This window comes from Mus caroli, chromosome 14, assembly GCF_900094665.2.
Source record: "Mus caroli chromosome 14, CAROLI_EIJ_v1.1, whole genome shotgun sequence".
Lineage (NCBI taxonomy): Eukaryota > Metazoa > Chordata > Mammalia > Rodentia > Muridae > Mus > Mus caroli.
The window spans coordinates 57,360,169-57,372,502 of record NC_034583.1 but is presented as its reverse complement, the minus strand read 5'-3'; the positions used below and the strand labels follow the sequence as shown (position 1 = coordinate 57,372,502).

At 46.2% G+C, this 12,334-nt stretch overlaps 1 protein-coding gene across 2 annotated transcripts in view; it reads left to right on the top strand.

Moving 5' to 3' along the window:
- The window catches only part of Ptk2b (protein tyrosine kinase 2 beta), a 125,280-nt gene that overhangs the window by 62,221 nt on the left and 50,725 nt on the right, over positions 1–12,334 (top strand). For both annotated transcript variants that reach the window (XM_029468875.1, XM_021181314.2), the window contains exon 2: positions 5,878–6,120. In XM_029468875.1, coding sequence (XP_029324735.1) covers positions 5,917–6,120 — 204 coding nt within the window. In that variant the 5' untranslated portion in view covers positions 5,878–5,916. The remainder of the gene's footprint in view (positions 1–5,877; positions 6,121–12,334) is intronic.

Here is a 12,334-nt window from a genome sequence, read left to right as displayed (position 1 = left end):
GCCACCACGCCCGGCTCATTCTTAGTTCTTATAGGACCAGTGGAGACAGTCTCTCAGGGAAGGTCAGGATTGTGTTTGGGCTGCTGAATGCTGCTTGGCACACATGTTACTGCAGCTTTATGTCACCCTACCCTTGGAGCAGTACTGCCTTTGTGTGCATGTGTGTGCGTGTGTGTGCGTGTGTGCGAGTGTGTGTGCGTGTGTGTGTGTTTTAAGGTTTTTCTAGAATCTATAGTCATTCTGCTGGTTTCTCCTGCAAATGTGTTTTCCCTGGGACAAAATGCAGAACTGAGGGGCCCACATCAGGCTAAAGGTAAAAGCGGATCATGGGTAACCAGAATGACTTTGCTAACATATTTCTGTCAGCACCCTGTGGGCCATGAGCTCACTGGGCTAGAGGAAGCTGCCGAAGATAAGAAATCCACATCCTCTGGGCTTACAGGCAATGGCTGACTTGTCAGCTGGTGTGGGCTGCTGTTGCTCAGAGGTAGACCATCAGTATTGGGTCATGGTCAGGATTTGGTGACAGAATGCTCACTGTGCTAGACACTGGTCAGGTTCGGAAATGGGTGGGGCTCCCAAGTATACCAGGTTGTAGTTATACATGCATATATACATAATACATATACACATAAACACATACATACATATACACACATACATATTCACATGCATATGATTATGCCTATACCTATACATACATAATGCATACATACATACACACACACATATATACATACTTGTTTTTTTTTTTAAGAATAGTTTTAGGCTTACAGCAAAATTACAGGAAATGCAAAGAATTCCTATAATACCACTTATCACCACATGCACGACTTCTCCCATTACTAATCCCATACTGATACCATTGTGGCCTTCTCTGTCGTTTAACATCAGACTTTATCCTTCCTGTGCTGTCTACAAGACAGATAGGAATATGACGATCCTTACCTACCATTATGGAATCATGGTAGACAGTGAACATTTCCATTGTCTGAGCATACTCCGTGCTCTCCGTTAATCCCTCCCCGTCTACTCACGGCAACTCCTGGCCTTAAATTTATCTTTAAACTTTTGTTTTTCCACAACTGGAACCACACAGGATGTACATAGACTTCTCTTTTACTTAAAAAATATTCATTTAGCTGTATATGGGGTCCGTGCCTTAAATCTCAGCACTCGAGAGGCCAAGGCAGGTGGATCTCTGTGAATGTGAGGCCAGGTTGACGGGCACACTGAGACCCTGCCTCAAAGAAAAAATATAATCACTTTAGGTTCTTCCATGGAGTTCATAGCTTGACAACTCTCTCTCTTTGTGCATGCATGCTTGCGTGTGTGCGTGTGTGTTTGCAAATGTGTTCCTATACATGCGAGTAGCACATCTGTGTGGGAGTATGCAAGCATCAATGCGCATGCGCATATTGGATCCTAAGGGGGGGCGCGAGCGCATACACTAATGCGCATGCGCACATGGAGGCTTGGCCAGCAGCCTTGGGTCTTATCAGAGTATAGTCTACCTTCTTTGAAATAAACTCTCATTGACCTGGAACTCACCAGGTAGGCCTGTAAGGCCTAGATTTCTTCCTGTCTCTGCTTTCTCTAACAATGGGGTGATAAATGCATGGCACCACGCAGAGCTACTAAAACAACAACAGCAACAACTCGAGTTCTGGGGATAGAGTTCAGGTCCACGTTCTTGCATGGCCAGCACTGTGCCAGTCTTTACCCAGCCCCAACTCTTCTCTTCAGTGTGAATAAGAGTTCATTGTGTCACCAGTTTGCATATCCATTCACCTCGACTCATCCCGCCTTTTGGTGATTACAGATAAAACTGCCATTAACCTCGGTGAGCGGGTGTTGGCATGGCTGTTAAGTTTTCAAATACTTCGAGTAAATACCAAGGGAGAGGATTCCGTGATGGTGTGGTAAGAGGCTGCCAGGCTGTCTCCTAATTCTAGCTGCCGCCGTCACGTTCCCCCACATTCTTACTGCAGTTTTCTCACTGACTCCTTGTTTTGAATGGAAAGCAAAGCTCTCCTCTAGGAGCATCCATAACAGTGCAGGCTCAAGAGCATCTGAAGGTCTCGTTCCTAAGTACCTGACACTTTGCCCTGGCCGTGTCTAGGCATAGACTTCAACCTTCTGCTTTATCTTCAAGCAGGGATTGCTGCCTCCACGTTCCTCAGTACTCAGTGACACATGACAAATGACCATGGAGTGTTCCCCAGTTCTCACCGTTGGATCTTGAACTTTACAAATACATTTTAGGCCTATTTAAGTATTCTCTCATACTTGCCCAGCATTTCAGGGGGCACCTGGGAGTGTCTAGGATGTGCCTACTGATGCTGCAGCCCTCTGAATGAAGATGCTACCTAGACTGAAGGGGCACCTGATGGGATCACTAAAGACATTTCTCTCTTTCTCTCTATGTAAACCTCTCTCCATGTATACCTATGTCATACCAGCATCTTGGGGGGTTAGAATTTGAGCATATAAATATCAAGAGACTCATGCATTCAGTCCATTGCAGATAAGGTCAAGTCCCTGGGGTTGTGTGTCATAGGTCACTCCACTTCCCCCCTCAGATGCCTGTGTCCGAATATACCTTTATTGAAAGCCTCGTGTACAACTTACCACATACAAGTTGAAGCCTACCAGACCAGCAGATCCTTAAGCCAGCAGGCCAGCACTTCCTGGAGCATATGCAGTTGCTTGTTTGTACTCCTGACTAGGACTATGCTATTTAGGGACTAAGTACCCCCCTCATCTTCTCAATCCTAACGTACCATTGCCATCATCCCTCCTGGGCCCCCTCAGGCCTTGCCACTTTAGTATTCTCCCTCATCTCCCAGCTGCCTGTTCTGCATCTTTGCCTAAAGGCTTTCTGGCATCTCCCTTGTGCAGAACTGACAAGAACTGCCAGGAACACTGAGCATACGAAGTGGAGTAGACATGCTCCCAGCTCTCCCTTTCTCTGAGTGAGATATGGTCGATCCATCCTGGGCTCTCCAGTCCCCTCCAGTTCCCAGAGGATTGAAAAGGGGCTTGTCCAAGATTCAGCACTCAGCACAGTCCCCTTTTCGCCTGTCTTTCCTTCAATGCCACATTGTTCTACGCTCCTGGGGGTGCTTCCTGCAGACACCCCTCAAATAACTTCTGAATTCCTTCCTATAGATCAAGAAGAATTTATATGGATTGTTATTGTAGGGTAGAACACTAGGGTCCACTATACATAGAGGGAGTATTGAAAGGGGGGGGGTTACATAGAAAGAGAGAGAGGTATACATAGAGGTTTACAGAGAGAGAGAGAGAGAGAGAGAGAGAGAGAGAGAGAGAGAGAGAGAGAGAGAGAGAGATACATAGAGACAGGTATACAAATTCAGATAGACTTCTAGAACACATATTCTCCTCTCTGTCAGTCTAGTCCCAAGATGTATCCACCCTTGTGAGCTCAGCCTTGTGCTCCCCTTTTCTGCCTGCCCTGAGCCAAGAGACGTGTCTTCTTTCTCCCTGAATTCTTACAATACCTCCTTTGTCCCTTCCTAAAACATATCTCCTTTTTTGTTGTTGTTGTTCTTTGTTGTTGTTGTTGTATGGGTATACACACATGTACATATGAGGTATGTGTGCACACACAGGTAGAGGTAAGAGGTAAGATTTGAATGTCTTTCTCATTCACTCTCCATTTTATTCTTGGAGACAAGATTTCTTGTGGAACTGAGAGCTCGTGGATTCAACTAGACTGGCCAGCAAGCTCCAAGACCCATCTTTTCCTCTCCACAGCCTCCATTGCTGGGGTTATAGGAGCATATCACCATACCTGGATTTTATGAGGTTACGGGGGATCTGAACTCTGGTCTTTGTACTTTATTGACTGAGCCCTCTTCCCAGCCACTGCTTTATTGTTTTGTTTTAAAGGAATAGTTCCTTAGAATAATGACTATTCAAATCTTTCCAGGTACCTGGATCAGTATAAATAAACAATCATAGGCTGTGTTCTGCTTCTAAAATACTTGACGCCATATTTATATTGTTACTCTGCCAGCTCCATTATTTTTCCTTCCTAATTCCTGGTGCAGGCAACACCCCACCCCGACCCCACCCCCAAACCACACTCATATGAGAATGCACATCTTTTATCTCTAAGAATAACTCTCAGACCTAGGGCTTAGCTCATTCTAGAACTAGCTGGGTGGCTTTCTGTTTTGAGACAAGGTCTTGCTCTGTAGATCAGGTTGGCCTGACATTTATGGCAGTCCTCCCTCCTCAGCTTCCCAAGTGCTGCAATGACAGGTGTGAGCCGTCAGACCCAAGTTTAAGGTGCTTGTTAGAAAAACTCTTGGAAATTAAGACCGCCTAATCCTCACCACAGACACATTCAATACCAGCACAGAGGACAGGGATTGGGGGTACACTGGTGACCCCTGTACAAGCCTCAGCTGATGTTGCCAATGCATAGTTACAACTTTTCTTACTTCTTTTGGACATTCCCCCACTTTATAATTTTACACATTTATTTATGGTGTGTGTGAACCCATGTACATGTGCATGTGCAGACAGTCATGTGGAGTACAAACTACTCTCTGGAGTAAGTTCTCTCCTGCCACCTTGTGGGACTGAGAATGGGATTTGTGGGATGGTCCGACATCTCTCTGCTGAGCGATCTCAGTAGCCTAATCCCTTGCTCTGGATCAGGAGGAAGTCAGTTCTTGATAGTTCTGTTGTTTAACCAGGCATTTCCCAAGCTTCTTTGAGCATAAATCTCTTCTCTGAGCCTGCCTTCTTCCTTCCCCTTCCCTCTGGTTCTATCTCCTCTCCCTCCCCCCCTCCCTCTCTCCCTTCCTCCCTCCCTCCCTGTCTATAGTACTAGAGATAGAAACCAGGACCTTGGGCACACCGGGCGTGTAATCTATTATGCCATACTCCCCAGCCCCAGGGCAAACTCCTTGCAGAACACTGTATGCTATTTTAAAATACAAATGTAGTTACAGTTTAAGTTTGAAAATAAGGGCTCTGTGTCACTAGCCCTTCTGAAGTTTCAAAAACCTATGTCCACTGGTGATTAAGCTAGATTAAGACAGCTGAGATTCAGGCTGAATTACAGATTACACGGGTTCTTAATTGACTTCTGTGTCTGTACTGTGGCCAGGCTGTCCTCAGTACAGGCTGCAGTGTGCAGGAGCCCAGACTAGCTCCATCTGTCATGCAAAACAACTTTCTACCCTAAACAGCAGGGAACCAACCAAGGGGCTTTTTTTCCCCTAGGCCAGCCTTTCTGTGATCCCTGGTACTCTATGTGGTGAGTTCCTATGAGGTCCAGGCCTCCTATATGAAAACTCTAGCAAGTACTGAGGTTGTGGGCAAGACCAGTCAAGTTAATGGCCTGTACCCGATCTGGGCACTTTATCTTCTCTGTACATTCTCTTGGGGCCACCGACCCCCAAGTTATGTTTCTTCTCAGATTTTCCTCTCCACTCCTGTTTCCCTTCTCCTATTTATCACAGCCTCACTCCCTGCTTTTTCTGCTCTGCTGTGTCATGCCACAGCCGCCTCCTCTCACAGCTGCCTCATGTGCTAAGTGTGGGCCTCTTGCCTGGGAGCCAGTGTCGGAGGAGAACAGGGAAAGAAATAGGGCTAGAAGGCAGAGCTTGCTTGCTTGAGAGTGAGTCTAGATTATATACCTGGATGTTTTTCCCACTGGCTCCCATGCTTCACAGCCTCCCGAGTTGAGGTAGCTGGAGGCCTTCGCTGGGAGTTTTCAGGATTAAAAGAACTGGCTGTTGTATCCATCGTGGGTCTTGTGGGCGTGCCAGACTGGGGGGATGAGGCACGTGGCTTGCGAGAGCTCACTCTGTGGCTGTCTCTCTATTGTCTCTGCAGAACTGCAATGTGCCGGTCCTAGCTGCAGTCTGAGAAAGGATGTCCGGGGTGTCTGAGCCCCTGAGCCGTGTAAAAGTGGGCACTTTACGCCGGCCCGAGGGCCCCCCAGAGCCCATGGTGGTGGTACCAGTAGATGTGGAGAAGGAAGACGTGCGCATCCTCAAGGTCTGCTTCTACAGCAACAGCTTCAACCCAGGGAAGAACTTCAAGCTCGTCAAATGCACAGTGCAGACGGAGATCCAGGTAAGGGTGGCGGCCTCTGTTCCTCAGCTGCTCTGCTCCTCCTTCCACTTCCTGGACAGGTGAGCAACCCTTCCTGAGCCTAGCAACTTCTTCTAGCATTGTCTGGGCAGGGCAGATGTTGGCATCAGGAGAGACATTTTCAGCTTGCTGCACCACTCTCCTCCAGCTGTGCATGCAGGGTTACACTACACTGGCCTTTACTGAACATTTACTATATGTATCCCTGTGGTCAGTTTCTCAACATACATGCTATTGAATTCTCCCATGAGGAGACCCAATGAGAACATATCCATTCCTTCCAGAACATTCCTTCATGATGGCCCTCAGAAGATTGCTCTGGAGGGCTCATAATTTGAGCAAAGGAATTGGGTACCTTGGGGGAAGTCTCCCCAGGTCCAAGGGAGCTAAATTGGCTCTGTGTCACTAGCCCTTCCGAAGTTTCAAAGACCTATGTCCACTGGTGACTCCTTTCATCAGTGCTGTGGTAGTCCTAGCTGCCAGGTCACTGTGCTGTATCTTGCACAATGCACATTCCAGCTCACACACCAGAACAGGGTGCATTGATGAGCACGTTGTCTCTTCCAGTTCGCATCCTTGCTTCAGTTGGGTAGACCTCTATTACCCATAGCTGATCTGATTAGGGTTCCGCTTGCCCGTCACGTGTGAGGGTGTGTGCAGAGAGTAAGGAGGTCCTTTCCTCTGGTCTCTGCTGACACTCAAGCCTTCTTTGGGTGTCCCATTTCTGCACACACCTGATGCCTTCCACCGCCAACTCAACCTGTTTGTTTCCAAAAGTTAACTTGATTTCCAAGTAGTGAGAAGTACCATAATGACCCAATTTTGATGACAAACGAACACATCTAGCTATTCCCACTAGAATGTGTTCCGAGGATGTGCTGAAGGACAGATGGAATTGAAGTCATGGCACAACTGTCCATGGGGAAGAAATGGTGGAGACAAACCCAGACACTATTGCATATGCCAGCAAGATTTTGATGAAGGGACCCTGGTATAGTTGTCTCGTATGAGGCTATACCAGTGCCTGGCAAATACAGAAGTGGATGCTCACAGTCATCTATAGGATGGAACACAGGGCCCCCAATGAAGGAGCTAGAGAAAGCACCCAAGGAGCTGAAGGGGTCTGCAACCCTATAGGTGGAACAACAATATGAACTAACCAGTAACCCCCAGAGCTTGTGTCTCTAGCTGCATATGTAGCAGAAGATGGTATAGTTGGCCATCACTGGGAAGAGAGGCCCCTTGGTCTTGCAAACTTTATATGCCCCAGTACAGGGGAATGCCAGGGCCAAGAAGTGGGAGTGGGCATGTAGTGGAGCATGGCAGGGGGAGGGTATAGGGAACTTTTGGGATAGCATTTGAAATTTGAAATGTATATAAAGAAAATATCTAATTAAAAATAGCATAAAAAAAGAAATGGTGGAGAATGGCAGGAAGGTTGTTTTAGTGAATAGACAGATTTCAAATGTGGCACAAGCTATATAATTCTAAGTATCTAAAGGAGAGGTGGGCACAGATAATGAAGGTGTAGAACACACGCCTTGGAAATCCAGAGTTAGATGGGGGCTAGGGAGCGGCATGTAGTTGTTGTTTGCTTGGTTTGGTTTCTAAACATGGTCTCACTGTTTAGCCCGGGCTGGCTTCATATTCACTCTGTAGCACAGACCAATCTTGAACACATGAACACCATACCTCAGCTTTCCAAGTGCTAGTATTACACATACTCAGGCTCACACACATAGTTCTTAAGCAGGAGATCTTCCTGGGGTAGTATGATGGCTCTGTAGTTACTTAAGGGCAGAATGTACGACAGGCTACGAGTGTCTGAAGAATTCTCTGGAGGGGCCCAGGGACAGAGTGGATGACAAAGGAGTGACATAACTCTTTTCTTGGAACTTATACCCAAGCCTTTTGGTTTTTCCTGCTTGCAATGTTTCCTACTGTCGAAACATAACCTTCTAATGCCATCCTGTTATTACAAGCTGTGACTTTAAAACCACCTGGACTAACAGTCATGCCAGGCTCCAGCTGGATGGCTTATGTGGGCTTGGATCTGAATGCTTACGGAATCTGTGTGCAGATTTCCCTCAAGAGGACCATGCCCACCTGTTGCTTTGCTGTAGGGACTCAAGATGATAAATGAGGATTACCTAGCACATAGTGGGTTAAGTACCCAGCACATAGTGGGTTCCAGGATCTGGATCCGTTGGTAGTCTGGTCTATCATTGCTCTGCACAGCTATCTCAGAGCTACCAGTGTTCCACAGGGAAAAAAACTCAATTTTTTTTATTTATCCACTTATCTGTCTTATTTTCAAACTTAGAGAGTAACTACATTTGTATTTTAAAATAGCATACAGTGTTCTGCAAGGAGTTTGCCCTGGGGCTGGGGAGTATGGCATAATAGATTACATGCCCAGTGTGCCCAAGGTCCTGGTTTCTATCTCTAGTACTATAGACAGGAAGGGAGGGAGGGAGGGAGGGAGGGAGAGAGGGAGGGAGGGAGGGAGAGGAGATAGAACCAGAGGGAAGGGAAAGGAAGAAGGCAGGCTCAGAGAAGAGATTTATGCTCAAAGAAGCTTGGGAAATGCTTGGTTAAACAATTGGGAACTGGATAATAGCTTAGTGATAAGGCACTGGCCTATCATTGGGAGGCCTTAGGTTCTATCCCTAGAACACACCTCTCTCAGCCCTTCCTGAAAATCATGAATGGAGTCTTTCACAGCAAGACTTCTCAAAACCCTTGTGTTTACCTGATGAATTACTGAGACAGAGCCATATGTGGTACTTTTCGTTTGCCTAAAGAAGTTCTTTGTATGCAGGACTTGATTCTCTGGCAAGCCTTTTAAGGCACATTTCCCCCACCCCGACCCCCACCCCACCCCTCCCTGCTCCATAGCAGAACGGGAGAGACTGAGAGAGAGAGTGGGCTGTGGGCTGGGAGGTAATAGTTACTAATAGGACAGAGATGTGGATTTTTACTAATGGAGTGTTGGGGCACAAAGATAAGTTGATAGTTCTGGCCTGTATCAAGAAGATAGAGTCAATAGAAACTGATGATTAACTAAATGTGGGAGGGAAGAAAAGGAAGGAGACAAAGATGACTCAGACTCTGGCTTGGGCAGCAGAAGGGGTGCTGGTGCCATTCATTGGGACGAGAAAGGAAGTCCAAGCTGAGATTTCAGCTTCATGTGTGTTCTCTTTGAAGCACTCTTGAAACACCCCTGTGGATGGACATGGTCCTGCAGCTCAGAAAGATGACAGGACATAGACAAGAGGATTTGGGTGTCAACCTGCAATGAAGGCCAAGCCAGAGAACCAGGCCATCAGTGAAGGATGAGGAGAACAAGAGAAGGATTCAGCGAGGGTGATCAGGGAAGCCAGAAGCTGGGAGAGAAAAGATAGTTTAAAAAAAAAAAAAAAGCAACCAACCAACAGAGGTGGGGGTGAGGTCAAGAAAGGAATAGTTATCAGTGTGGGATGCTAAGAAGTTTGCAGATAAAGCCGGAAATAGGTTCCCTGACTTGAGGACTCTCAGGACTTCATGTCACAGATGGTATTCTGCTGGGCAGTTCCACTACAGGAGGCCTTTGGTGTGGAGAGAGAATTAACCAATATGGCAGAGCATTTTTGACCATGAAAGGAAGAAAAGAGGGGAAGACACAGCAAAGAGAACATCATAAGGTCCTAAACTGAGAAGGCACATAGTAGGTCTGAGGCCATTAGTGCCCCAAGATGGACAATTAAAGCCATGTTAGTACCTTTGTCTTCACTCCATCTCATTGGAAACATTGATATAAATGTAAACTATTGAGTAATATGAGATTATTCTTTTAAAGGTTGATGTAGGTTACACGGTGGAGATTGGAGGAAAGCAAGTGTGGCCGTAGGTAGAGGTCTGTGGAGAGATGGTAAGGTCATCAATTAGGATAGCCATGGATACTGGTGACGGCTCCACCAATGGTAGAAATGATGACAGTGGTGGCGATGGTGGTGGTGGTGGTAATGACAGGGGTAGGTGACTATGATGGTGAAGGTGATGGTAAAAACTAACATTTTTACACACACACACACACACACACACTTGTTATCTCACTGGCTTCTCAAAAGGCCCCTCTGAAACACAAAGTGTTATTATCTCTACTTTCTATTTAAGGAAACTCCGTGCAGAGGAGTTAAGCAAATTGTTACTTAAGTGGTGGGTTTTGTTTTCAAACCCAGACAGTCCACCTCCAGAGCATACACTCTTACACAATTCAGTCTATAGGAAGAAGATCTGTGATTTGGAGGATACAAGAGTTGGAAGCTCTCTGATAGGTCAGGAATGTGAGGCATGGGAGGAGATATGGAGAACTGCTGCCTGACTCAAATAGACAGGAGCCCATTGTCTGAGATGAGCACTGGAGGAAGCTGGCTGGGGATGGGGCATCCTCCACTCAGTTTGGTCTCTGAGTACATTTGAGATGCCTTTATATTTTCAAGTGGCAACATTCAAAGCACCATGGGTAGGTGATTCTGGAGAGAGATTCATTCTTGGTACAGACATTTGAATTGGTCAGCCTCTGGATGGTGGCTGAATGAAAGAAACCCTGTGGACAAGACGATACAGAAGAGCAACCTGAATAATCTGTCTTCTATTCCACAGCTATGGTTGTGTGCCTCTAGTACCAGGCACCTGGATGGGGCACTGACATTCTCTAAACACAGTGTAATTCCCTGTTCTTGTAAAGGCTTCCTGACCAAGGCTATGACATTGACCCATATGCATGAATGAATCTTTAAAAGGCAATGGAAGTGCTCTGATAAAAAGAAATAGAACCTGTGCAAGCACAAGCATGCAACTCAAAGACGTTGTTGGTCCAGCTTTGCATAGTGCCTATTTGAGGACATTGCCCCCTGTGTGTAGAGATGGGGCCCAGGCCCAGCATCCTTGCCTAAGATTCTTCTGAAGTTAGTGGCCTCTTTCTCCCCTGCTTCCAAACCCCACACTGTCTCCCCAATCACTTGGTCTTGACTTTGGTGAATTTTTCTTTTACTCTATGTCCCTTTATCACCACCACCCCCACCCCCTGCTCCCAGTTCTCAAAATGCTGCCAACACCTTCAGACTTGCCGAGGACATGTCCCTCTATAAGAACACTGCTGCAAAGTCAACCCCCTCTCTTAGCTGTGTGTGATGAAACAGAAGCAACAGAGACTTGCCTCAAACAGCCCACTTTGGTGTCATGGTCACACAGCGTTCTTATGCCAGACAGACTGCTAATTTCTTCTTCTTCTTCTTCTTCTTCTTCTTATTATTATTATTATTATTATTATTATTATTATTATTATATATTTTCTTCATTTACATTTCAAATGCTATCCCCTTTCCTAGTTTCCTCTCCAAAAGTCCCCTATACCCTCCCCCACCCTGCTCCCCAACCCACCCACTTCTGCTTCCTGGCTGTGGCATTCCCCTGTACTGGGGCATATAATCTTCACAATACCAAGGGCCTCTCCTCCCATTGATGACCAACTAAGCCATCCTTTGCTACATATGCAACTAGAGACACAAGCTCTTGGGGGGCAGGGGTAACTGGTTAGTTCATATTGTTGTTCCTCCTATAGGGTTGCAGACCCCTCTAGTTCCTTGGGTACTTTCTCTAGCTCCTTCATTGGGGGCCTGTGTTTCATCCTATAGATGACTGTGAGCATCCAGTTCTGTATTTGTCAGCCACTGGCATAGGCTGACAAGAGATAGCTATATCAGGGTCCTGTCAGCAAAACCTTGCTGGCATATGCAATAGTGTCTGGGTTTGGTGGTTGTATATGGGATGGATCCCTGGGTGGGGCAGTCTCTGGATGGTCCTTCCTTCCATCTCAGCTCTAAACTTTGTCTCTGTATCTCCTTCCATGGGTATTTTGTTCCCCATTCTAAGACGGAATGAAGTATCCACACTTTGGTCTTCTTTCTTCTTGAATTTCATGTGTTTTGCAAATTGTATCTTGAGTATTCTAAGTTTCTGGGCTAATATCCACTTATCAATGAGTGCATATCATGAGTGTTCTTTTGTGATTGGCTTACCTCACTCAGGATGATATCCTCCAGATCCATCCATTTGCCCAAGAATTTCATAAATTCATTGTTTTTAATAGCTGAGTAGTACTCCATTGTGTAAATGTACCGCACCACATTTTCTGTATCCATTCCTCTGTTGA